Source organism: Camelus ferus, chromosome 1, assembly GCF_009834535.1.
Source record: "Camelus ferus isolate YT-003-E chromosome 1, BCGSAC_Cfer_1.0, whole genome shotgun sequence".
Taxonomy (NCBI): domain Eukaryota; kingdom Metazoa; phylum Chordata; class Mammalia; order Artiodactyla; family Camelidae; genus Camelus; species Camelus ferus.
In genome coordinates this window covers 63,274,629-63,302,577 of record NC_045696.1, presented here as the reverse complement: position 1 = coordinate 63,302,577, position 27,949 = coordinate 63,274,629, and the positions used below count along the sequence as shown (strand labels likewise).

The following is a 27,949-nucleotide window of genomic DNA, read 5'->3' as shown; positions in this document are numbered from 1 at the left end:
CTCTCTGCCTTCTGCCCAAGGTAGCTGGTGGGCCTCAGTCTGGCAGCCCCACAGCCAATGGGAGAGAGCATGGGCACTCTGGGCTGTGGGGTCTGGGGAGGGAGGACGGTACCTTGGGAAAGGCTTGTGCAGAAGATGCATCCTACACCCCTGTCACCTCCTGGCACCCTCTGTTGATGTTCTTTGTCCTGGGTCTTCTTTGTGCCAAGTGGGACTGTTCTGGGTTATGCTCTGGGGTGTGAATGCAGTGGGTCAAATACCGCCTCACCCTCCTGTGTGCAAACCACAAGGGAACCCTTCCCTGGTGAGCGAGACCATGCACTTTTACCTCCATTATCTTCTTTGATTCTTATAACATCCCAGGAGGATGGGGAAACTGAGTCAGTGGCATTGCTGAGACCCACCTCTGAGACCAATTCTGTTCTGTTCCCACCAACCAAGTGTGCCTCCCATGGGCCCCCAAATGGCTCCTGCTGGATCAGGGCCAAGCCGGCAGCAACTGTCAGAATGGCCCACACTTAGATTTCTACCTCCTTTCTCTCATCTCCTTCCCCTCTCAACTACCTCTCTCCCACCCTTTTCTCTTCTGTATTCCTCTCTCTTGATTCTTCTTCTCTCCTTCTCAGCAGCCAAAGCCCCCACAAATAACTCTAAGATCTCAGGGAGTCCCCAGTAGGTTTAAGGGACTAGAACCACGAGGTCAGGGCATCTACAGCCGCGGATGTGAGTGTCCTCCTGGTGCTTACCTCCCTCGCTCCTGGGTCCTGGGTTGAGCAGCTGACCCATTCATTCCAGGAGAAGCAGTGGGGGAGGGGGGCTGGAGTAATCAAGGCCAGAAGCCAAGAGACTTGAGCCCACATGACAGCTCCGCCAATCATAACCTTAGGAACATTACTCCTCCACTCTGGACCTCAGTTTTCACATCAACAAAGTGGGATAATAATACCCACCTCCCAGAGCAGTTGTGAGGGTTAGAAAAATTGATTTCATGGTACCAAGCATGTATTAGATGTTTAATAAAGCTTGGTTGAATGTAGTAGCAGCTGGAACACAGAACCCTCCCAAGTGTTGGACTTGAAAATATCAGTATCTGTGCTGGGGTAATAAAAGCGAGGACGCACCTGGAAGCATTAACAGAGAGGTGGAAGGGATGGAGGAAGAGTGTCACTGGGGAGAGGCTGTTCATCATTTCCCCACCTCAGGCATCTCAGGCTCCCAGTACTCTGGATCCAGCCACTGAATTCAATTAATGCTTGTCTCTTTATGATGTTGATGAAATCATCCTGTAACATTCCAGATTCCTACTGAGGGTGTGTGCAGCTACTGGGCAGTGAGTCCTGGAATCTCCCTTGCCTTCGGCATGCCCTGGGAGTAATGGGGATTTTTAAAAGCTGGGAAGCCTAGTGTGACTTCTTCCAAAACAGACTTGGTCAGTCCCAATGTCAGCAGAGATCAGACCCAACCTGTGGTTATTCCAGACAGAGGAGCCAATTACAACATGCTGTGTCCAGGGACGGGATTGGTGGGGAGGGAGAGACTGGAAACTTGGAGAATAAAAATGGATGGACTTTCAGTGAAATGTGCAAGTTGTCCCCAGTTACCTCCTCTCCCTCCAAGGGCCCCACTTAGATGGTAGCAAAGGATTTTAAATGATAAACCCACCACATCTCAGGGAATGGGAGAGGATTACCAATGGACTAGAGATCTCAGCAAGTTGGAACAGAACAGTTGAAAAGAGGTGAGGAGGAAGAAGCCATAGCTAGTGTGAGCAGAGAGACCCCATTTTCTTAACAGAAACCCAGAGAGGTTTGAAAATCGGCTACACCAGGTACAACACAAGACAGGTATGAGATGTGGGAGTAAAAACCAGGGAGCTATTTGTACGCTGCTATGGGGAACAGTTGCCTCTGCTTTCATCCCTAGGAAGAAAAACAAACAAACAAGTTATTTTTAAAAATTACAATGTGCAATTAAAAACAACCCTCTCACAAATATTCTGTCTTGCAGAGGTCCAGTATAATACTCAGCTTACTACCCCAGCACCATACCACGAATCTTTCCAGTCAACAAATCTTGCCCTTGTGCATAAAGTTCTCGAAGTTGGTGATTTTTATTGCCTCACTTAAAAAATATGAACCAACAACCAAGGATTTAAGGGAAGCAAGCAGCAAACGACAACAAATCCCAGAGAAAACAGATATAGTCGGAAAGGAAAAGGAAACTTTAAAAACTAAGAAATTTTAAACTCTAGTATCCTGAGAGAACTCTAATAGAGACTACATCCATGAAACAAAGTAAGAGTCTATAAAAAGGAACAATTAAAGAACAGGCAACCACAGAAATTAAAAATACAACAGCAGAGATTAACATTTTAATTAAAGTGTTAGCACATAGAGTTGAGAAGTCTCCAGAAAGTAGAAGAGAGATATTTAAAAGACAGAAGAAAAGAGAAGATAAAAAAGCTTAAAAGAGAGGCAAAAAATTATCAAGGAAATAGTGTATGAAAATTTCACAAAACTTGAGGACACAGGTCTCCAGAGGACCCTGGACGTTCGCAGCCATGTAAGTGAAATAAAGAGGAATCCATAGCACATCACATTGAAGTCAGAACCCAAAAGATGTACAGAAGATCCTAATGGCTCCCAAAAAGGAAAAATGAGCCAGCTGTAAATAACAACAATGAATTTTCACTGGTAATCTTGGTGCAAACAATTATTTGAATTTAGAATTCTATTTCCAGCTAAACTAGCAACCAAGTGTGAGAGGAGAATAAAGACATTTTCAGCTAAGGACTCAGAAAAGGGGATACCCTCTGTATCCCTTCTCCTAGCAAGTTGAGTTATAAGATGAGAGAGCACACTAGAAAGAGAGGGATGTGGAATTTAGGAGGCAGTGGCAGCCACCAAGGAAAGCCATGAAGAGAAGCTCCAGGAGACAGCTGGGTAGCCTGCTCAGAATGGTTTCTACAAATTCCAGGAAAATGAAGGAAGTGCTAGAAAGGAAATGTAATTACAATGTTCTATTTGACACGATAGTAAATAATATTTACAAAGAAACAATAACATCAATTCCTTTCTGTTCATTTTCAATAACTATCAAAATGTTAATTATGAGAGAGCATAAAAGTCATCAACCTTGACAGAAATTGGGAGGGAAAAGGAGAGCAGGGGAAAGGATTCAAACAATGGGGATCATACAGACCACAACTGAGTTAGGAATCAATAATAGAAAGGTATAAAAAAAAAACTGGAATTAAAAGCACACTTCTAGACAACTCAGTTCACAGAAACAATCATAATGGAAATGAGAAAATACAGAATTGAACAATAGCAGAGAATTAACATTAACAATAATACCACAGCTTAAAATAGGAGCTGCTGCTGAAGAAGTCCTTAGGGGAAATTTATATCCCCCAAAAGGTGAAAGAATAAATAAAAATCGATGGGCTAAGTATCTGACCTAAGAAGTCATGAAGAGAAAACTGCTAAACAGACTCCAAGAAAATAGAGGAAGGAAATAATAAAGATAAAAGCTGACAGTGAATGAAACAGAAAATAACAATGCACTAGGGAGGGGCTGCAGAGCCCAATGTTTGTTCTTAGTAAAATTAGTAAAATAGAAAAAAAAAATCTTGTGAGATTGATTTAAAAAAAAGGGAGATGGATATAAACAGCATTAGGGATGAAAAAAGGGGGCCAACAATAGATACAACAGAGATTTGAAAGCAAAACAGAAATTAAAATATTATGAAAAACGCTAGGCTAATATACTTGAAGACTTAGAGACAAAATGAACAATTTCCTAAAAAACATGTAACATAATGATAGTGAGGAAATAGAAGACTGAACAGATCTATAACCACTGAACTAAATTAAAGCAGTAGTTAAGAATAAGCCACACAAACTTAGACATGTGTGGCAGCCAGTCTCCCAAATGGCCCCGGGTGATCTCTGCCTCCTGGTGTTCTCACTTCAGCGTTGTGCCCTCCCTCATTGAAGAGCCTGACCTGCCAATACCTGTAGGAGACTGAGGAAACGATGAAATGTGACTTCCAAGGCTGAGTTATAAAAGACACTGACTTCCGTCTTGATAGCTCTCTCTTGAACCACTCACTCTGGGGGATGCCAGCTGCCTACAGAATCCCTGCAGGGTTTCTCAGTGGAGCTGGACATGCTGACCTTAAAATATGCATGGAATTGCAAAGGGCCCAGAACAGATAAGACTTTTCTGAAGAACAACAAGGTGGAGTGGTGACTCTACCAAGAGGTATTGAAGCTGCAATAATGAAGACAGTGAGTATAAGACTAGATAAATAGGCCAACAGTTTAGGCTCCAGAACCCAGAAGCCAACCCGTGTGTGGAAGGAAACTTGATAAATGACAGAACTAGCTTTGCAAACCAGTAGGGAAAGAATGGACAATGTGATAAATGGTCTGGGACAGTAGGATGTACATCTGGGAAAAAATACCATTGTTTCCCTATATCACATCACATACTAAAATAAATTCCATGTAGATTAAAGACCTAGATGTTAAAAGCAAACTTTTGCAAATTTTAGAAGAAAACACAGGAGAGTAACTTTATGACTTGAGAGTAGGAAGACTTTCTTAAAACAAGATTATTTTTCAAAAGCACAAAACATAAAGTTAGATTGCTAAATTTAGCTAAATTAAAATTAAAGTTGTTGCTCTTTACAAAGGCAGTATAAATAAGGTGAAAGAAGAAGACTCAAACTGAAAAAAGGTAGTTGCAAAGCACATAATTTACAGAGGAATAGTGTCCAGGATATGTAAAGAGTTCTTACATTTCAATAAGAAAAAGACAAAATGCCCCATTATAAATTGGTCAATGTATATGTACAGATAATTCTCAGAAGAAGAAATCTGAATGTTCAATAAATACTTAAAAATAAGCTCCACTTCACTAGTTGTCAGGGAAATGTAAGATAAAACAACAATGAGATGTCATTTCCTACCTATTAGACTGATAAAAATTTAAAATTCAGATATTGTCAAGAGTTGGTGAGAATGCGGAATAATGGAGCATAAAAAGGAAAAATACTGGGAGTAAATGTCCATCAACAAGAGAAGGGATAAATTGTGGTTTATTCACTCAATTGAATATTGTGCAGCTATTAAAATGAATGAACTAGAGCCAGATGCTTCACATGGATAAATCTCAAAAATGTGTTAGCCCAGAAAAAATAAATTTGAAGAATGCTATATGCAGAGTAGCATTTATATAAAATTTTGAAAACAGGCAAAGTGTTATTTCAGATTGTTTAGAGCTGTAGGAAGAGTATAAAAACCCGTCTAGGGGTGTGAAACACCAAATTTATTAATGTGCTTACCCCTAAGGAGAGGAGAGGCGAGGACCAAGGACAAGGAAGAGATGGAAACAGGTGCCTCCAACTTTGTCTGTTGTATTTTATTTGGTTAAAAAAAATCTGAAGCAAATATAGCAAAGTATAAAGACTGCACATAGCTGATTGAGGTGTCCAAAGTTGTTCTCTGTAATTTTCTGAATGTTTGATGATAACATCCAGGAGTTCGTGGGAGATGTTTTAGTTGGAGGGGACACCAAAATATAAATCCTGTGGAAGCATATACTTTGTTTTACCCACTGCTTTCTCCCTCTGCTTAGGAGAGTGCCTGGTACAGAGGAGATACTGAGCCACTACCGGCTGAGTGAATGAATACATGCAGAGGCACTGACACATGCTAGAACATGGTGTGTTCTGAAAGAATGAATCATAATGAAAGCCGACTTCTACAGAGACCCATATACATTGGCCTGTATTATTTTTCATCCTTGCAAGGATGGCAAGGACCATTATTAACCTCTCTCTACAGGTGAAGAAATGGAGGCTTAGAAAGCTTGCCAAAAAGCATAGTGGTTAGGACTAGAGTCCATATTCCATCAAAAAAGTCTGAGTTTTCTGCTGTAGGAGTTTCACAATTTGGAGCAGTGGAACTAAATAAGACAAAGATGCTCGTAGACACACACACCCCTAGAGTGAATGGTGAGCAGGACCAGAGGCAGTGGGTGAATGCTTAGTGCCTGATAGCCTGACAGTGGGGCCCACGGCAGGGAACAGTTTAGTCTGCCTGGGCAGTCAGGGAAGACTTTACCAGGAGCCATTTGAACTTGGCCTAGAAGGAGAAGGGCACCTACAAATGCCAGGAATCCAGCAACTCCTGCTCCACATCCAGTGGTTGTTATTGGAGCATCTGTTTCTCTGGACTGTGAGCACAGAGCCTGATCACACAGGGCAGGACAAACTGACTTGAGTGAATTTCCTATTTGAAGATGTTTGCTCTCACCTTTATATATACAAAGGAAAAAAATAAAAACAGCTCAAAGCTCTTTAGAAATCATGACAGCAGTAATAATTCCTTGCCCTTTAATAATAAAAGCTACCATTTATTGAACATTTACTGTATGCAGGGCACTGGGCTAAGTCATCAGATGCTTTATTGCCTTTAGTTCTCACAACAACTCTGTGAGGCAGGTACTATTTATCCCTTTCCAGGGATGAGGAAAGAAAGGCTTAGAGAATTTAGGTCTCTTGCCCACAGCCCTGTGCAGTTAGTAGGTGGAGCTGGGATCTGAACGTGCGGTTGCTGACTCTCCAGCCCATGTATTAACCACTGCGTCTCACAAGCAGACAGCTAATTAAAGCAACAAGGGTTTTACTGCTTTCAATTGGAATAAATGAGAACGTGATCTGAGCATAATAAACTAGAAACCAAGCTTATCATTACATTCATGAACACCTGTCACTGTCAGGTGCTCCATAAATGCTTGTGAAATGAGTTAGCGTTTAGTTCCAGGAAAAGAAAACCAACCGAGTGTCAAAATGACGTACTTCACCCCTGTAGGAAGCAGATGTAAACTCACCGACCACGTGAACAAGCAGAGCAGTGCTTTCCGGGCATGCCCCTGGGGACAGTGGGGATCAGCGACCCTTACCCACCCGCCTCAACCTCGGTCCCACTCGCCCTCCTGCCCGCCCCTCCCCCGCTCCTCTGCGCTCAGCCCAGACCCCGTTGTAAGGGCTCTGTCAATGGGTGCTGAGATCCTGGAGGGCAGGCTGTGTTTTCTCTCTCAGCCTATCACAGAGTAGATCTACTTTGAAAAGATGCTCTGCGTGAATGGAGTTCAGAGCTCTCTCCCGAACCCCAGAGATCAGAGATACATATAGTGAGAAACAGATAAGAAAGAACTGGAAGAATTCTGCTTTTCAAATAAAGCAGATGAAGAGAGCAATCCATCCTCTCCCCTAGGAAAAGCCATCATCACTGGATCCCATGTATTCATTTTATTCATTGATTTCACAAACATTTACCAGTCACCCACCAGGTGCGGGAGGCAGGCCCTGGCATGGAGTTGGCTGGCTCCTCTGCACCCTCCCTGTACACGCTGAAGAGACCCGTCTCCCGCCCCGCACGGCGCTGAGAGCACAAGGAGGGGCTGACACAGTCCAAGCCCCCGGGAGCACACGGTGGAGGGGGAAACTGAGGCAAGCAGGCAGTCCCAATTTACAACAGTAAAGGATACTGTTGGCGGGGAGACTGGGAGGTGGGAGAGAGGGGGAGATAGAGGGATGGAGTGAAGGAGGTGGGAAAGGCGGAGGAGGAGTAAGAAGGGAGAGGAAAACGATCTGGACTCTCCCCAGATCCATGTCTGACAATACTCTGGTCACGTTTTAATTAATTGCAAGTTTTTCCCGTTGTCTCAAACAAGAGCGCGGTCTCTGATTAATTTCCGAAAGAGCCTGCCGAGTTCAATCATAGCAAACATAATGATCCCGGTTATTACGGCCTGAGCCCCTAAAAGCAGAAAATAAAGACCCCAGAACAGGCTACGGTCTTGATGTTTGCCTTCGGGCATCGGCTGGGCCCACGCCCCGGACTCGGAGCGATTGGGCCGCAAGGCAGCGCGACCAGGGACAGCGGGCTGGGAGGACCCGAGGGAAGGCGGGCTCCGCGGATCCCGGCAAGGATCTCCGGCAGGCAGGGCCCAGAGCGGCAGGCCGGCGCGCGGCCCGGGGCCGTGACACCGCGGCGGCTCGGCTCGACCCACGAGGTTTGCGTGCCGCCGCAGCCACTCCAGGAAAGGCCACAGGCTACAGTCGCAGCGCCAGGGATTGTGCCCCAGCAGAACCTCCGCCAGCCGGGGCAGAGCCTCAAACAGGTCGCCAGGCAGGGTCTCCAGCTGGTTGTGGTCGAGCTGGACCACCTCCAGGCTGCTGAGGTTGCGGAAGAGCGCGCGGGGCAGGGTCCGCAGCCCGTTACCGCGCAGCGACAGGTGGCGCAGCCGGCCGAGGCCGCGCAGCAAGCCCGCGGGGAGAGAGGCCAGGCCGGTGGAGCGCAGGGCGAGCACCCGCAGCTCGCCCAGGCCCTGAAAGGCGTCCTCCGGAAGCGCGCTCAGCTGCGGGCTCAGTGTCACCCCCAGGGTCCCTAGGCCGCTCAGGTTGCGGAAGGCGGCGCTGGGCAGGGTGCGCAGCCGGGTGCCATTCAGCCACAGCTCCCTCAGGCCGCCCATCTCCCCGAAGAGTACCTTCGGGAGTTCCTCCAGCGGGTTCTCGAACAGAGTCAGGAGGGTCAAATTGTGCAAATGAAGAAAGAGGGCGGAGGGCAGAAAATCGAGACAGTTTCTGGAAAGAGTCAAAGAGCTCAGGCTTCGCAGCCGGTCGAAGGCGCCGGGTGCGACGAAACGGATGTGATTTCTGTCCAGCTGCAGCTCCATCAGGGCGCGCAGGCTGTCCATCAGCCCCGAATCCAGAGAGACGAGATGGTTCGAGTGGAGCAGAAGTTTCTCAAGGTTAACCTGGGCCCCAAACAATTCCCTGGGCAGATGCGTCAAATTGTTTTCCGATAAATCCAACAATTTCAGGTTCCTCAGGCGTGTGAAGAGGCTAGCAGGGAGGAAAGCGAGTTGGTTTTGGTTCAAAAAGAGCTCCTGCAGGTTAACCAGTTTCTGAAACATATTTTGGTCAAGGCCCTTGAGTTCATTGCCGTCCAAAAATAGCTGTTCCAGGAGCACCAGCTTATCCAATAACGCACCTGGAAGGTGAGGGATCTTGTTGCGCGACAACCTCAGAGTTTTAAGATTTATCAGGTCGTTGAAAGTGCCGGGTGCAACGGCGGAAACGTGGCTGTCGGACAGCATGAGGCGCTGCAGGACCGTCATGCCGCTGAAGCTGTCGTTCTGCAAGGCGCCGCGGCCCATTTGGAAGAGCAAGATGTGCGTGAGGTTGGTGGGCAGGCCGAGCCCGGCGATGCGCTCCACGCTGCCCGGCGAGCACTGCGCCGCGTCGCCGAAGACACACTTGCAGGCGGGTGGGCAGGGGAAGGGCTGCACGCGCAGGAGCCCGAGCGCCGCGCACAGCAGAGCGCTCCTCAGCATGTTTGAAACCAGGCGACAGTGACAGATCTGTGGGCAGCACACAAAAGAGCAAAGGCTCGAATTTCGATCTCGTAACCCTGCAGAGGCATGATCCTTTCGCCAGGATTATCACTGACTTTGAATGTTACCCAGACACACAAGTACGTCTCCTCTTACGAGTGCTGATTTTCGTCGGTGGTGAAAAGACGTTCATTCTACACTATGGGAGTCTCATTCTTCTGTTTTACTGATTTTCCACTCTCAGTTCAAAGTATTGAAATTAAAGCATTTCAAACTATACAAAAGTCAATACCCTTACACCTTTACATAAAGAGAATGAATTCAGCTAATCTTCCCCACAATCAAGCTCACAGGCATCACAGAGCTGTGCCCATTGTGAAAAGAGCCCTGCTTCTCTGACTTTATAAGTTAGCCCGAGGTGGCTATAACATACAGTCATGAAGGGAACAGCCAAGTCTGTTAAAACAGCAGCAATCACCATCTGATTCCTTTTATCACAATCATGCTGAATCTGCAGTACCTACTTTACTAAAACAGGGACACACCAAAACCGTGAACACCCTGTTAGCTACACTGAGAAAAGTAGGTAATAATACCTATCACTTAATGCCACGTATTGTTCTTAGCACTTTATTTAAATTAATTCATTTAATCCTTTCAACAGCCCTATGAGGTAGGTGATGTTATCCCCAATTAAAGGATGATGAGAGTAAGGCACAGAAAGGTTAAGTAACTTAACCAGAGTCACAGAGCTGGAATTTGAGAGTAGTATTTCTGATTGAGCCATAAGCAGAGTTGTCATTTCTAAGATGCTTAATTAAAAATTAGTAATCATGGCATTGAATTATCTGTCAACTTCACACAGTAATACTAATCTGCCAAAACAATGTTTCCTAAACGTAATTTTACACTAATTGCTTCTTGTACTAAATTCTATTTCTTATGCACACACAGACTAAACTGAGCCCTCCAGTTGCCCATACTAAATTTTAAAATATTTAGCCTTACCTGAAATGGTGCTGCACCCAAAGCAACTGAAAGGCTTAGAGCTTTGCGTGTGATTCTGCACTTTTTAAAGGAAGAGGGAGGTAGCCTTGCATCCTGAGGATAAAGACCTTCCCAGAATAAAAGTCTTGGAAAGAACCCTATCTCAGAGGGCATATTCTGGTTTTCAATGACACATATCTTCCAACTTTGAAAAAGAGATCATATTTAACCTGAATCCTACTGCCAAAGCTGAATGATAAAAGTAGGAGGGAGAGAAATTGCACAATATGACTCTCCCCAGAAGCGAAAACTGGACACAGAAGTTGCAGGAGTAATGCAGCTGGATCACTGCAGCAGCCATGCCCCTGTTTGGGCCACACTTCCTTTGAGTCTTCCTTTTCATGCCACATTGCTCCCATTCTAATCTAGGTCCCCTCTCCCCCTTTTAGGAATAGTAAGGCTAAGAACATTCTCAGATGCTCCAGAGGACTGGGAGGAGGTACTCTGGGATCATCAGAGTAAGACTTCAAGTCAAATTCCAGTGAAACTTTAGTCTATTTCCCCAGAAGACCTCCAATGACAATTATCTCCAAGTTTTATTCTTTGAATAGAAGACATTACGATGGCCCAAAAAGGGAAAGCCGGGCACAGAAGTTGCAGACAGTGGAGGAACACTGGGAATTCATCCACTGAACTGACTGATGAGGTATTGAGAAGTACTTTGAGCAATGAAGTTGATGGCTCCAGTGTTTCAAGCCCTTTGGATTCTGGATCCATGAAACAGGTCAGGAATCTACGGCCCTAAGTGGCATCTTCTGTTTCAAAGTCATAGAACACTGGCCTACAGGATTTGGCCATGCAGAAGCAGGTATCTGCTCAGATGAGAGATGCTTTTCTTCCTTCATAGGGGAGACACTAAGGCTGGGGCACAGTGGGACTCCCTCTGTACTTGTGGAGTAATCACAACCCCGTCAAACAGGGACAGTCTCATTCAAATTCCTAGAACTCCCCGTGCCCTTCCTTGTAATATATACCCAGAATAAAGCACTTGGCAGTTCACAGGGGAAGAGCTTGAAGAACTGTGCCACCACCGGCAGGCTGTAAGGACACAATCATTTGCTACACAATCCATAGTGAGTGGGAAGAACTTGGGCTCAAACTAGAGTTCACACCACCCAACCCATCCACATGGCCCGCAGCAGGACACGTGCCTCCTGCAGAACTTGATACAAGGAAACACTTCCTACCCAAGCTGGAGGCCCAGCACACCCTGCCCTCTGGGGTTCCTACAGCCAGTAGTCAGCTCCACGGTTTCTCTCTCCGTGGAGTGCCTTTTGCACGCACGGACACTTTACCTCAGACTTAACTACGGCTCGCATGGCATTAGCTTTTGGTTTGATCTTCCCAACTGTTAATAGATAAGTCCTAGTCTTCTATTTCACCATTTCCCTCAGACCTCCTGACACTTACATTTGAGTGATGCGCTTCCAGGAGATGGTCACAGACATGATGTGATGATATGTGGAAATTGTATTTATTTTTGTGAAAAACTTGAAGTTAAAAAAAAAAACAGGAAATGGGAGAAGTATTAAGCAGGAAAGTTAAGTCTAGAGAGGGTAATATTCATGTAATTAGAAAGTAAACAAACGGATAAAGACACAGAAAAAAAGAAATGTTATATCATTCACTTAAATCTTTATTTTGAACAGCTTCAATCAAAAAATTTCATAAGGTTATTTACAGTGCTGAATGTATACTTCTCAATGTATGCCTTTTTGACATCAGGGTACCATTCTTGAGCAGCAATACAATTTTAAAAATATAAAGATGCAGTATCATTTCTGATATAAAGTTACTTAAAAAAAATCCAAAGTCTTAGGGAATTCACAAATCATAACAGGAAGTAACTATTTTATTAATGTGCACATAATTACCAAATCTTAATACATTAAAAATATGTGTAAATGCCCACAGACTGTACAAAAATTAACATTTTGTTAAAAGTTCCCAACCGCCTCCCACCATAAATATACAAAAACCTACTTTCAGATATGTCAAAACTACATGCATGAAATCTTAGAATGTTTTCTGAAGCTTAAATTTTGCTCTTCTCTGGACATTGGATCCATAGCCTTTGGGGAACAGAATACATAAATGCTGATATAATTCACCATGCCTTTGAAACTGTGCAGTATTTTCATAAACATGGGAAACAAAACAAACAGTAAAAATTGCAAGAGTTTGGTTTAAACACAAGTACAATTTGGAAAGCTTTCGAATGTAAGGATTATAAAACTAATATAAAAAGTATTTATTTTGTTGTTGGCTTAGCCACTTTTATTCAAGCATTATTTGCAGCATTGCTTTACAGCAGTTGGTGCTAGAAGATATAAAACATATAGTTACCACTATTTATATTTGAGGGAGGAAAAAAAACTTTAAACAACCCTGAGGGAGACACACATTAAAAATCTTGTTATTTATTTAAAAAGTTAAAAAGTTACATATTATTTAACAATTACTTTCCTGGACATTTTTGTCCTTTAAGTATGTGCATAAATAAAATTTAAATCAGCAATATTTATTACTCTTAATACATCAAAATAATATATGTACAGATTTTTAAATTTAGGTCTGTATACACTCAAATAATTTACTGTGAAATTCAGAATCAAAATTACTATGTAATGGTGACCTACTGAGAGAAGACTCATCTACCTATGGCACTGAGTAGGACACACATCTGGATTCACAGACATTCTTCAAATAACATTCAGGAAGCCATCAATTACAACCTGAACAACCCACCGTGTCTATTTTCAAATCTAACCTTCTACAAGTGCTTTTCCCACCTATCTAAAAACCTCATTCCTTTGAAAAACAATATGGACAGATGTGATATAAAACCCTTATAAAATCTAAATGTTAAAAAAGGGGGGAGGGTGTCAAAAATATAGTTCTTTATGATCATGCTCTTAAAGATGTTAAATACAATCTGATAGTTGATTTTTAAGCTGCTACTTAGCAATTACTTTAATTATATGCTTCAGTATTTAAATGAAAGAAAAACTTTACAGTTCTGGGAGATCACTGAAGACTCACACTTGTATGTACTGGAAATGAATGTGGAAATTATAAAATGATCAAGAGAATAACTATAGAAAACAGTGCTAATTCACAGCTCAAGAGGTCTAAATGCATAGCTTCATTGAATCATTCCTGGAATAACTGTTCTTATCAGCTAATATGTATTAATATAGTATCATACTTTCTGATGGAAAACTTCGATTGTATTTTTGTCAGAATCAGCAGTGGCTGTAGCAATAACAGTGATCCTGAGTGTAACTTACATTTTTCTACAGGTACCAAACATCATCAGGTCTCTGCAGCATAAAAAACGAGAACCCTTTGGTTCTACGGTTCTGGATAACATTTGATCAAATTGGTAAATATATATCAAGAAAATAATGATCAGCTGGATGTGGAAAGCACAGGCATGCTACTGGTTAACAACGAACAAAGGATAAGATCACACAGTCTTAGTAGTTTAGTGTCCATTTTACAGCAATATCAGTTTTCTTTGGGCTTTGCCAAACTGCTGGATCTTACCTATAAAGGTATTTATAAATTATCTTAATTTTGTTTAGAATTTAAACATTTCCCAGGCAAAAAAGAAACGTGAAAAATATCTTCCACATTTCTTTTGGCTCAATGAACTTTTTAACTTTGTTTCAATTTCTTTTTCTCCCAGAAATTTCCATAACCAACATGCTCATTCATAAACATCCAATTCAAAATACGGTGACTCTGACCTCTGGCGCCACCTAATGGCATAAAACAAACTCACCGGGTTCATATTGCTTTGAAAAAATAGCATTCAAAATCACTCATTTTTTAAGCCTCATTATGGATAGGAGAGACATACGTCAAACCTTTACAAATTTGGGAGGTAAAATTCTAACTCAAAAAACTAAAAAAAAAAAAACCCAAAACAACTCACTATTACCTTTAGGTAATTAAAGACATAGAAGAAAATAAAAAGACATTTAAAATAATATAAAACCTGAGAGGGAAAGAACAGATAAGAAAAGATATTAGAAGGATAGATCTATAACTACTGCCAAGAGAAATCAGCCTTTTTCCTACTGAAAAGGTTCTACAATATTTAACTAAAGCAAATTACACTACTGACACCAGACATAGCACAAGATCCATTTAATAGCTTTGAGGGACATCTCAAGAAGGCAGTGAAGCACCTTGCTGATTAGAAAAATAAAACCCAGGCAGTTTTACAGAAAATATAAACTCATAAATGGAAATTACCTGAGTTGTTCTATAAGCAACACCATAAAACTCACCCCTAAGCCTAGGCTACCAAAGGGAACTGATGCATGTACACCGAGTTTTCTTCGGGAGAAATATTGAAATCCAATGAAAATAGGCTTTCTACCCACTTTTCAGTGGAGACTAATTAACACCTACTTTATTTATCAATCACAAATTTAGGACCTATATATAAATGATGACTTCTTTTAATAAGGGGGCTGTGAAAATAAATGTAAAGGCATAAACTCAGTCTTAGAAGCTAATGTCTAAAAATCTTCCAAATACCAACTTTCTTCTGTACCCTATAATTATTACTGAGGGTAACAAGCAAGAAAATTCTGGAAATATGTATAATATTTAGAGTTACTGAGTGACGGTATAAGACTTTATAGATTGATTATTAATTTAACTGACAGGCGAACCTCCTTTTGTTTCGTTTAAAAAAAAAAAGCTCTCAAATCAGCTACTGTATTGGAAGGGACATAAACTGAAAGAGTGCCACTCTGACACGTAGAATCAGATAAAGCCCCACATTTATATTCTCCTCAAAACTGCTGCTGGAAGACCGCTGGGACGGATGCACTGCTATGTTATGGTGATGATCTGACATGATCCGTTCTCCTTCACTAAAGCTTTAGCTTCTGTTGTTGTTTGAGGTTTTGGTGGCCATTCTGGGTCAACCAAGAGCTCCTGAGCCAGATACATGTACTTGGCCTTTGGCATCTTCTTCCTACAGTTTAGGGCCCAGGACACACAGCATTTTCCCCACCAATCCACTGACTCCTAAGAAAATAAGGAAAAAGAAGAACATCCTGGTAGATTAAGAGCTGCTGTTTTTAACTAGTTTGTTAAAGCACAGTTCATCAGCACAGAAAAATAAGAGGAAATGACTGCTGAGCACAACAAACACATGAAGAAAAGTCCATGTTAAAAAAAAAGTCAGCTTTCAATTATTTAGGAACACTTTTTTAAGATTATATTTTTAAATTATCCATGCAATTTACTTCATTTTATTTAGTTCCATGTACCTGTCTCCTCTTGTATACAGCTACATTCTTAAGATAACCTGCGTATCTGGAGTCTGTGATTCTATAACATAAAACATCTAGTGCATTAAGAATAACGTTACTCAGAAAGAGAAAACATTTTTAATATTTAATGTGAAAACCCTCATATTCTATCCCAAACTATCTTTTGGTTCCATTGCTTCTAGCAACCTAAGCACCTGATCGGTGTACAAATACCATTGTTATTGTTAATATCACCTTTCAAAGCAGTATGTAAATACTGTTAGGTCAAAATCAGAACTCAGATTATGCTTAATGTCATTTACTTATTTTAAAACCACATTCAACAGAAAAACAACAATTTTATTTCATAATGATGGTTTCCCCTTGGTGCTCCACAACTGGAAAGAGGCACATAGAAAGGCATAAAGCAAGTACTACTTCTTGGTATTATTTTATTGTAAAAAGCTCCACTGTCACGGAAATCCTTCTAATCAACCCTGTTTTTAATGAATGTGATCTCAGATAAACAGTTCTTGGAGAACAAGTAAGCAGAGTCCCTGGTTATTGTACAAAAATGTAAATTCAATATAAACCTCCAGAATATGTCTTAACTAAAGTTGGAAATAAATGAAATAAAACTAAATGACTATCCTGAGACCTGTAGTTATATTCACCTCTGAAGAACAGTCAATTTTTAATTATTTTGGCTGTTGCTCCTCAAAAGCAAAATTTCAATCCCAGGTTGTTTTGTTTTGCCATCAACATATAATCCAGGCTGCAACCAGGTCAGATCTCAAGGATGTAAAGCTGACCCTTTAACAACACTGGTCAACCATGCAGGTTCACTTATACACGGATTGTTTTTTTATAAGTAGTAAATACTACAGTATTACATGATCCACGATTGGTTGAATTCACAAATGTGGAGGAACTCCATATTGAGGGCCCATAAATTATATAAATTAGAGCGGATTTTTGACCGCAGGGAGAGTCAGCAACCCTGAACCCTGGCACTGTTCAAGCATCAACTGTAATCTCACAAAATGCAGGCAAGATGTAACTGGGACAGGCATTCTAATGTCGACACTCAAAATATCTGCATGATCAAGAAAGGCAAATTTGCTATAACAGAGTCTGAACACATGTTTCTAAATTGGCCAGTGGAAAACAGCAAACATACTTAAAAATGAAAACTCTCTAAAACATTTTCACACTTTGACTTGGTAGGTCTCATCTTACTGAGCCAACCGCCAGGCACCCACTACTCTCTCCTTCAAAACTGGAGTGGGCATGTGGCAGTGCCGAGGGCACGATACCCAGTAACTATGTGCTTTTAAATGCCTTCTAGTTTACTTTATCAACCAAACACAGTAAGCTGCACCATTACTAAGAACTTGAAGGCAAAAACTGTGATTTGTCACAAGGAAGCTACATTAGATTGGGAGTGGGGGGTGGGTAGGTGAGGATACAGATTTGAAGATTATTCATCTGGTAGCCTCTTTATTGTCATAGCTAAAAAGAGAGCTTTTACCCTCACCTTAAACGAAGTCCACAAGAAAATATTTAGCATTAGGACAGATACAGAAGAGACTCGGTATAGGATGCTTCAGGTGATCCAAATAACAAATAATTCCTTTCCAGTACAAGCACACACATGACAAACTTTAGTATTTAATCTGAGGCGACAGTTCACTACTTGGATCTATCTTTCTCCCTAAGGTGTTAAAACTCTTCAATCTAATTGCAGGGAAAAAAAAATCACTGTTCCTAAATCAATGTGAAAGCTGTCACTTTTTGTTTTATAGCAAGTAGTACTGTTAAAGGATCACAGAAAATGGTAACAGAAATGCTGACTTAAAAAAGAGGGCAGAAACACATGGGCCTTGTCTGTATGTCCAGACGAGCCAGTTGGGCTGAAGGCAACGCGTAACAGGCTGAGTTAAGCCAAGGATATTTAAATAGAAGACACACACACATAATTAAATCCATCATTCCCCAACTGTGGAAAGTGAGGCAAGCAATAAAATTAAAACTAATTCCACTGTGAACAGAATCACGACTAAATAGTATTCTTTTTATATTAATGTGCATTTTTAAAAAATCCTCACGTCCCTATTAAAAGCAACGAACACTTGTTATAATTTTAAAAATAAACTAAGTCACAAGGAACACTAGGGATCCCCCCTCCACTGTAATTAGACTCATATTTTGTCCTTGTAACCACACCTCCCCAAATATCATACACAAAAAATACACTGTAAGCAAGCGTTAAGTTAGTTTACAAACACAAGCATACCACACACATCCTCAGCCACAATTTAATTCACGAGCAGAAATAAAAGGAGCTGCCGGCATGCTAGAATGACAACGAAATCAAGGGAGAGCAGACGATGGCAAGAGGGGAGAGGCAAGCATGTGCAAGGAGAGGGAAAAGCTGGAGCATTGCGGGGCTTAGAATGAGCAGCCAGGTCTCCCCAGTCTGGGCTACGTCCCTGAAGCAGGAGATCACAGGAGCCCCAACAACTGGATCTTGTGACTTGCTCCTGGAAAGAATGGTTAAATAATCAAGCATATCCCTTAAAGAAGGGAAAGAGGCTATCACAGTCCAGCAGAAAAACCACAAAGAACTTTCTAAAAGATCTACAGCTAAAATTCTCCTGCTTCTTAGACCAGTCCAAGCTGTTCATTCTAGAACTCCAATGCCAGCTTACTCCTGGAGTAGCAGTGTCTTTTAGGAAAGGATTTCATGGGTAATATGTAAGACATATAGCCATGCGTGTGGTGGGGGGGGGTGTGTTATAATGGTACTATAGTTTTTCATAGAAGTCTTCCTCCATACCAATCCTGAATATAACACAAAGACAATCAGAATTAGCATTCTGTCTAAATAAGCTGAAATAATATCCTAAGTAGCATAAAGACTATAGTTAACATCTGGATTTTTCCCCAAAAAGGAAAACTTAATCAGGGCAAATTCGCAGGTGTTATGAAAATACATAATGGTTCATGACTCCAGCTCCACATCTACCACTAAGCGGCCTGGGTTTAGCGGGTGCAGGCTAGGCAGGAATGCGTCTCCGTAAGGGAATATGCAGCACCGATCTTCTCCAACCCGGGTAAAGCTTTACAGAAAACCACAGATGACGGCGCCTGCACTGAGGATTTCTCATTCAGCAGATCCAGAGCGGAGTTTAAGGCATTTCTGAATATTACTATCTTAAGAATCTTTTTTTTTTTTCAGTCAGAGAATAAGTATTAGCATCTGGGCTGCTAAAGATCATTATAGGAAAAAAAAACTTAGCTAAGTGAAAGTTTTAACTTTGATTATTTACAAACGGTTTATTTAACCTATTTTCAATTTGATTCAATGGACACTTATTGAGGCCAAATGAGAAAGAAAAAGAATCACTACGGGAAATAAATTACTACTACGTAAACATCTTTCCTGTATTAGGTTAGCTGCATGAATGTTCAATGGGCCAAATAAACATAACAGCTAAAATGTCTACTATTAAATAAAAATGATGCCTAAAAGTTCATTTGAAGTTCATTTAAAAGTTCTTTAAAGAATATGGAAGTTTTCTGTTCTAGGAATATTATGGTCCTGGGTCCAGATAAAACTGAATTTGAACTCCAGTTCTAACACTGTTTCCTCATCTGTGAAGAAAGGGGTATCTTTAGTCTCTCTATCCTGATCTCCTGCGGTTGTAACAATTGAGGGAATTTATACAAAATGCCTCGCAGCATCCACCACAGAAGGTGGGTATTGAAAACAGTGGCTACTGTTTGTCTCCATTTTGTCACCCGATTGTTGCATTCGTTTGCATCTCTGCGGCCCCACAGCATAAGGCAGTGTGGCACAGTGGAAAAAACAGTCCTGAAATCAGAAACCCTGGCTTCCACTCCCAGCTCTGCCATTCATGAGCTGCGTAAGCAGAGCATGTCGACAGAATGCTGTTTCTTTATGTATAAAATGAAGCTGGAAACACCTTAAGATAGGAAGGATCCTGGAGGCATTGTATAGCTTGCCTTGTCGATCACCAGGTTATTTTGGGATATGGTTACTAGGGACTTCCAGGTGAGGTTCCTGGCTTCCCAACTCAAATGTGTGAGACCTGCAGCCTAGTCCAGGGTCTCTAGCTTTGAAACTTCCAACCCTGGTCTCCGGGTCTATATGGGAAGGAAGGAAAAGGAGAAACATGGCTGTGCTCCCCCAAAAGTAAAAGAAGGTTGGGAGCTGCAGTCTGGGAAGACCTCATGAGATTCTTGGTAGAAAAGAGCACAGAACGGGCGGGTGTGAAACGGGGGTTTGTGGTGAGGGGGCGCTGTGGCAGCCATGGAAGTCACTCTCGCCTTTACTTTCTTTCTCAGCTTACGGCAGGGATCTCTGGCCTGTGTGCTGCTGTCAGATGTTTACTTAGCAGCAGCCCCAGGCTCCACCCACCACATGGTCCCCAGGCTCCACCCACCACATGCCAGCGGCAGCACCACCCCCTCAACTGTGACAACCAAAAATCTGTCCAGGCACTGCTAAATGTCCCCGGGAGGGGGTGGCGGTGGGGTGGGGGGAGATTACCCCTGACTGAGAACCTCAGCCTTCCAGTAACGTTACCAACTGCTCAGCTCTTGAAGGGTCATGAATGTGAACAGCCAGTGCGCCTCACGTGCAGAGAGGTTATACAAACTCTCTTTTCTAAAGCCAATTATTTTTAAAATGCTTCTTTAATTGTGACCACAGAAACTGAAGGCTGAAATTCTTGTCTACGCAATGATGCTCAGAACCAGTAAAGATTGGGAGCTGCTGGAGCCTCCCTGCTCTAGGCCACTCTCTCCGCAGGACACTTTTAGAGGTACAACTTCACATGAAAAACATAGCCTTTTAGAAATAAGGACACATACTTATTCATAAATTTTTAGAAAACAGACGTAGCCAGTGATAGAATTTTCTGCCACTTAATTTTGGATAAAAAGTGAGAAGGGTTTTCCAATTTAGATGTTTTAAAGGAGCTTTATGATACCCACTTTCGACTAAATCAGGATCTAACTCTTCAGAACCCACATTCCCTGTTTAGATCAATAGTTGGAGACCTCTTTGGAAAAGCTAAAAATTCAATGTAAATATTTTCCTTGGCCTAGGCCTTGCCAATACAAACATTTTTTTATATGAGGACTGATAATATGAGCCAAAGTTAACCCTTTGAAGTAACAGAATGAGGCACCAAGAGCTAAAAAAAAAAAAGACACAGAGAGATTTAGCTCAAGGACTCGAGCTTCTAACACAGCTCTGGTCATACTACTAGGCACTGCCTTGAGAAAAAGAAACTAAAGTGGATGCCGGACTCATCACATCATTACAAAACTATTCCTACTCATTATCAAGCTTTAGAAAACGAAATGGTGCTCTCCGGGACCTCTAGCTGATCCCGTGATGCCACACCAGGCATCAAGCCTAATGAACTACCGAAGTGAAGCTCAGGACGTGGCTACTCAGGTAAAAGAAGGCTAAAATGAGTGAGTGACCCATGCCAGGGAATCCTCTTGGATTCCACAAGCTTCCTTGTGGCCCAGGATGAGTGAACGGTTTAAACTCATGAGTGTAAAGCATATCACCCAGCTACAAACAGCAACGGGCAAAATAATGAGGGTGTGAGACTTTATATCGTCAAGTTCTCTATACTCAAAAAGCTGGCTCAGAGCTGTGATTCAACAGTACTGGTTTAAAAAAATAAGACTAACTCATATTTTCCATGAAGAATGTCAGCCTAACACCAAAAAATAGGTTTTATTCATCTGTTTCTCTTTTATTTTTACCTCAAAAAAAGTCAAAAGTCCTAAAGCATGGTTTGTATTAAAAAAAAAAAAAAAAAAAAAAAAAAAAAGCATGGTCTGAAAATTTTTCTGAATGAGAGACATGCTGGGGAAAACCAAAAGAGCCACTCAAAATTGAGGAACAGTAACTGATAAGAAATCAGAAATAATTCTTCAGAATTCTGACCTTTCAACTCTGACTCGTGAAGAAAGATTCCCATTTCATAACTTTATATGAATCTCATTTAGCTTCTAATAGGACTCATCAAAACTAGAACTTAAAATTTAAGACAGACAAAAATGGAAAATTAACTCTTACACCACAAGACCTTCACAAAAACAGAAGGTAAGGATTGGAATGGAGAAGAGACTTATGAAACTTCTGAAGTCCTAAGAAGCCTGTAACAAATGTTCACCATGAGTTTTCTAGGACTCCTTACAAAAAAAATGAAATGCCAGGCACAGAAGAAAAGGTTGAACAACACACAACAGAATCTCACCCTACACGATGCAGAGCACACAACTGACAGAGCCTAGATATACGTGAAAAAGGGCTGATTTCCAACCTGCGGAGGCTGTGTGATGGTGAAGCGATATTCTCCTTGTTTGTCTCGATTGAACACAACTTTCCAAAGGACCATGTCAAGGAAGAAGTTCTGAGAGATATTCCAGTGAGTGAAGAATTAAAAATGACCATGTCATTCCTTATTAATGCATACATTTACAAAGGCTCACACAATGCTGAACATTAGTAAAAAACATGATTTGGTTTTCACATAGAGAATTTCAGTTACTACTGCGAAAGGATAAATAACGACAGGACTTTAGTAACAAATAGAAATCATCATAAAAATTCTTGATAAAATGGGGCCTCTAAATTTTCTACAAAATATGGCTTTTATCTGAATCCTCGGGTCTTTCCCATGTTAAAATACTTACAACCTCAAGCCCTTCTCTTAACAGTGAGTTATTTGTATCTAAAAGAGTATGATTTCATCAAAGTCCAAAACAATTCTTTTGATAGTGAGCAAGAATAAATTAAGAGGAATTAAGAAAAGAGTACCTAAAAATTGTTTTTTAAAAATATTTTATCTGAAATAACACTTGAATGAAAAGGTGAACTTTAACTATAGAAAAAGGAAAGCTTTTAAAATATAATACCTTGGATGTGCCTTCTAGTGTCCATAAAATAGAAAAATACTTTAAATTGGACAACTTGAAGAGATCAGTACCACATAATCATGCTGCCTACTGTGGCCCCAATTTAAATACCAAGTCATCTTTTAGAAAGCTAACAAATTACATGTAATTTCCAAGTCTAGAACTATTATTTCTAAAGTACACGTATGTCCCATAAACTACCTAAATTCAAAAGCCTACTCTATGAAACCCTTAACTTAAAAATCACAACTGTATCTCCTTCTTCGTTTGATATATTGCCACCAGAGGAGTGAATTATAATAGCAGCTCTGAGAAGAGACTACATTTTATTAATAAGCAGCAAGTGAGAACTTACTATCTCCTTTCAGAGAAGCCGACCTAAAGGCGATCCGAATAGGAAAATAACTATACAGTATACAATGGATCAAAGAGCACTTAAGGCCTCTTTCCCCAGGGGAAACTTAAAAGTTAACACCAAGGAGGCAGTTCCAGCAATCAATGCAATCAGTGGTGAGACTGGGTAAATTCAGAATGGCCACTATTTTATACTGACAATAAACGTTCTTACTATTCACATTTGCTATACTTCATGGAGACAGCCCCCTCCCTTTCCTCCTTTAAATGGGAGACTCGGGTGGTACTCTGATTTCATGGCCACTGGTTTACCAGTTTATGGGCCACCTAAACACCAATCTTCTCTCCTTTCTATCAATTACTAACTTTTGATTTCTAACTGCATATTTTCTCCCATCTCTATGAGCGCAGCTAAGTCATATCTCTTAATACGGCTATTATCAGTTCATGGAAAAGATCAGAAGAGGAGGCTAAATGAATTTAACTACAAAGAAACTGAAACTCTTTGTGGGCTTCCATAATGTTATCTATCCTCCTCCCCCATTACCATTAAATCACCAAGAATCTCAAAGCAGCAAGGGTGCCATCTGACTATGTGATGTGCTTACCTCTACCACGATCGCTACAAAGGCATTGACAAGAACAATGATGAGCATAGTTACACGCCACGGATATGGTACACACACTATCTGTAAGGCAAAAATTGTTAAGTTAATGCAGTTGATATTATAGCACTATATTGTAATTTCCAGATTTATCGAATTCCTATTATATGCCAAGCACTTCCATACACCATTTCAATCCCCAACAATGCCACATGGTAGATATTGTATCGACTTTCCAGATGATAAAACTCAAAATGGAGTAACTGGAGGTTTAAAAAATGCATTGAAGTGGCTGAGCTTAGAGCCAAATCCAATCCAGACTCAAAGTCCATGCTCTACTAAATCATGAATATCTAACAAGTCCCTGATTTTAAAATAAAGTCCTACCTTTAAATAATAAAAGGCAGACAGTGATCTAATACTAAAGGACTACTCAAAACCCCACACTGTTATAAAGACAAATTCATAAAAGAACTATGCAGATCAATTTAAGTAAGTTTTCACTTTAAAATCTGTGATTCTTTTCTAAGGCCTATAAAAGACAAGAAAAAAGAAAAAGAAAAACAATCCTATTCATGCATTCATCCCTTTAGTACACAAATATTGACTGAGCACCTAAGATACTGTGCTAAGTGCTGGGGAGCAGTATGATCTAACACGTTTTAGAAAGATATTTACGACTCCAGCAAGAAGGATTTGAGGGGTGCAGACTGCTCCAGTGATAAGGCAAGAGTCGATGGGAGCCCACACTAGACTGGTGCGGGGAATAATAAGGTAACATATATTTGGTCTCTGTCCCTGTTCCCGACACAGGGCTCTTAAAACTCTTAACTTCCTGTGTGATGGGGGAGATAGAGGCGTCTTACACAAGACTCTAAATTCTCTGGCATTTCATGGGTATCAGGAGTGTTTCACTTCTAATAAGGCTACTTTGGTGGGCTCCTGGATGGCTTCAGGATGGGGACTGGTCACCAGAAAGACTGAGCTCCACTCCCCCATCTTCCAGGAAGCGGGGAGGGTCTGAAGACTGACTCAAGAATTAGCCATGCCTATATGATGAAACCTCTAAGGAAAAAAAAAAATCCCTAAACTACAGGGTTTGGAGAGCTTCTGGATTGGTCAACACATCCATGTGCTGGGAGGGTGGTACATCCCAACTCCACAGGACAGAAGAAGCTCCTGCACTTGGGACTCTTCCAGATCTTGGCTTATGTACCTCTTCATCTGGCTGTATACTTGTATCTTTATTGTATTCTTTATAATAAACCAATTAACGTAAGTGTTTCCTTGAGTTCTGTGAGCCATTATAGCAAATTACCAAGCCTGAGGAGGAGGTTGTGGGAACCCTGACTTATAGCTGGTTGGTGAGAAATACAGGTGACAACCTGGAACTTGCAGCTGATGTCTGAAGTGGGGGCAGCCTTATGGGACAGAGCCCTCAACCTGCAGGGTCTGTGCTGGTTCCAGGTAGTTAGTGTTAAAACTAAACTGCAAGATACCCAGTTAGTGTCCGGAGTGCTGGAGAACTGTTTGGTGTGGAACAATCCCCACACATTTGGCGTCAGATGTGTTGTGAGCAAGAAACAACAGTTTCCTTTTAGGGGGCAAATGGGATTGGAGTAAAGAGAGAAACAGAGATTCAGAATAAGAAAACTGACAGAATCTAGAAACAGACTGGCTATGAAGAGAAAAGGAAGAGACAAGTGCATGTACAACACATACACACACATACATACACACACTCACACTTCTGCCTTGGATAAATGGTGGTACCAAGAAATAGTCGAAGCAGGACTGAGAGAGAACATGATGAGCTTAGCTTTAAAAATGCTGAATGTGAGAACCGATGGGTGAATCACACATATAACGTTCAGTGTGCCAGTGGATATGCAGGTTAAAGCACAATTGTGAGAACCAGGCTAAGGGTATAAAGTTGGGAGTCTTCAACACATAGACGGCAACTACAGGTAGCCCTGATGAGGATGAGGTCATCTGAATGGATACAGTAGGACAAGGGATAAGAACACACATGTGTGGGAACATTAACATTTAAGAAACAGGCAGAGGGTTTGGAACCACAATGGAGAATGAAAATGAGGAGTCACAGAAGTAGGAAAAGACCAGAAAAGAGCAAAGCATCACAACATTCCAGGGGGAATGTGTCAAGAATGATGGGAAGGCTAAGCTATCAAATTCTGCTGAGGAGTCAAGTAAGACTGGGAAAAATAAACAAATAAACAAGGGGACAAGTCCACTGGACTTCACAGGAAGGCTGTTACCTGCCTGGGCAAGGGCAGTCTCAGCAGATCTGGCAGGAGTAGAAGCCAGACCAGCTGATGAGTGTGTGGGAGGTGAGCTGAATGTAGCACTCTTTCAAAACCATAATTTGGCTGTGAAGCAGAAGACATGTGTAGTAAGAGGGAAATAATAAATATGTTTTGTTTTCTTCTTTGCTTAAAGTGCTTATCTAAATCCCTCAGTGAAGCATGTGGGGAAACAGATGCTCATACACTGCTTGTAAGACTATAAACCATCAACCTCTTCAAAGTTCAATAACACAGTATTTATAAAACCCAAATTCTAGATATTCTTTGATCAAGCAATTCTACTTCTGCACATTAACCTCTAAAAATGCATGTTATCTTAATGAAGCGTACAAGAATTCACAATATAGCATTGTTTATAACAAGAAAATAGTAAACAACCTAAATATCCATTAAAAGGGGATTAGTTAAAATTTGGAAAATCCATGAAATGGAATGTTCATTGCATAAAGTTCATATAACCGAACATACAAGAAAATGAAGTCTGATCTCACTCATGCAATGAGAAGCAAAAATCCTAAACAATATCACAGCAAACCAAATCCAGAGGATATAAAAAAGAATGCATCATGAACAAATTGGATTTATTCTAGGAATGCAGTGTTAGTTCAACATTTATCAGTTAACTGTAATTCACCACAATCTCCTGGGAGAAATACTATGTGATCATTTTAATAGCACTAGATAAAATTAAACATCTGTTTACGTTAACAACACCAAAGAAGTAAGCTTCCTCAACCTGATAAAAAGTATATACCAGAAACCTACAGCCCATGATACACCCAAGGGTGAGCTACCAGGAGCACTCCCTGAGGAGTCAGAACAAGACAGGCCTCGTTGTCATGCAGCCAACATGAATGTGGTGTCAACAGACATGAAAAATACATAGAAGGCATAAGGACTGAAATGTCAGAAACAAAAAACTTGTTACTATTTATAGATGAAAACTGTCTAAAACAAAATCCTAGAGAATCTAAAACTGCAAGAATAAAGTCTGACAAGGCTGCTGGAGATCAGATGGCTATCCAAGATAACTGCACTGTGTGCACCAGCGTAAAAGAATTAGAACATGTAATTTTAAACAGATACTTATCAGAAGAACAAAAATCATACTACTACAGGAAAAATCTAACAAACACTTGTCTCCCTTTAGGGAGAGAACTGTCAGACTTTACTGAAAGATATTCAAGAAGACCTAGAGAAACAGAGATGTTGTTCATGGAAAGGGAGACTAAATCAATTCTCCAACTCAATTTTTGATAAACCCATTGTAATTGTAATAAAAATTCCCAGTACTTGACAAGCTAACCTTAAAATTTATATGGAGGAGGAAAAGCTCAGGAACAGCCAAAAAGATCATGATGAACAATATGAGGTGGGGGATAAGGGGTCCTATCCAATCATATATCAAAATTACGTATAAAGTCACAGTAGTTTGGACAATGTGGTCCTAGCACAGAGGAGAATACAGAGACCTAAGAAAAAAATGCAGCACCCCTATCAGGTTGACAGTTTATACACACACACATTCAACTGAAAACTGATAGAGGACAGAGGTATCACTGAAGATCAGTGGGTAAAGATACGACTATTCAATAAATAATGCTCAAGTGGGTATTCATGAGGAAAACAGAAATCTTATCGTCATCTCAAAGGCTATACGTAATATTAATTCCAGGTGGATTAAAGACCAACTATGAAAGAGTTAGTCTCTTTGTAACCTTGAGACAGGACAAGCTGCCAAGTTAAGATATGAAAAGATATGAAAAGCACAGAACGTAAAGAAAAAAAAACTGTTAAAACTGACTACTGTAAAAACTTGTTTTTAAAAAGGATATTATAAACAAAGCAAAAGGATAAGCCACAAGTTGGAAGATATTCATCACATATATAGCCAAATACTTTAGAAACTCCTGAAAATAATAAGAAAAAGACATCATATGAATAGAAAAAATGGGCAAAA

General features: G+C 41.0%; 2 protein-coding genes across 8 annotated transcripts in view; both read right to left on the bottom strand.

Annotated features, from left to right (window-relative positions):
• Nucleotides 1-7,313: 7,313 nt before the first annotated feature.
• On the bottom strand, nt 7,314-10,460 carry GP5 (glycoprotein V platelet). Its single transcript, XM_032469925.1, has 2 exons — nt 10,420-10,460; nt 7,314-9,438 (listed from the first exon to the last, which is right to left on the bottom strand). The coding sequence occupies exon 2, from the start codon at nt 9,409-9,411 to the stop codon at nt 7,738-7,740; it is 1,674 nt and encodes a 557-aa protein (XP_032325816.1). The 5' UTR covers nt 9,412-9,438; nt 10,420-10,460; the 3' UTR covers nt 7,314-7,737.
• Nucleotides 10,461-12,073: 1,613 nt separating this feature from the next.
• Nucleotides 12,074-27,949, bottom strand: part of ATP13A3 (ATPase 13A3) — a 74,035-nt gene continuing 58,159 nt past the window's right edge. For 6 of the 7 annotated variants that reach the window (XM_032481846.1, XM_032481825.1, XM_032481817.1 and 3 more), the window contains 3 exons: nt 23,666-23,746; nt 22,109-22,198; nt 12,074-15,507 (listed from right to left, as the gene is read on the bottom strand). In XM_032481846.1, the coding sequence (XP_032337737.1) occupies nt 15,310-15,507; nt 22,109-22,198; nt 23,666-23,746 (369 nt within the window). In that variant the 3' untranslated portion in view covers nt 12,074-15,309. The remainder of the gene's footprint in view (nt 15,508-22,108; nt 22,199-23,665; nt 23,747-27,949) is intronic. The other variant, XM_032481851.1, reaches the window with a different exon arrangement.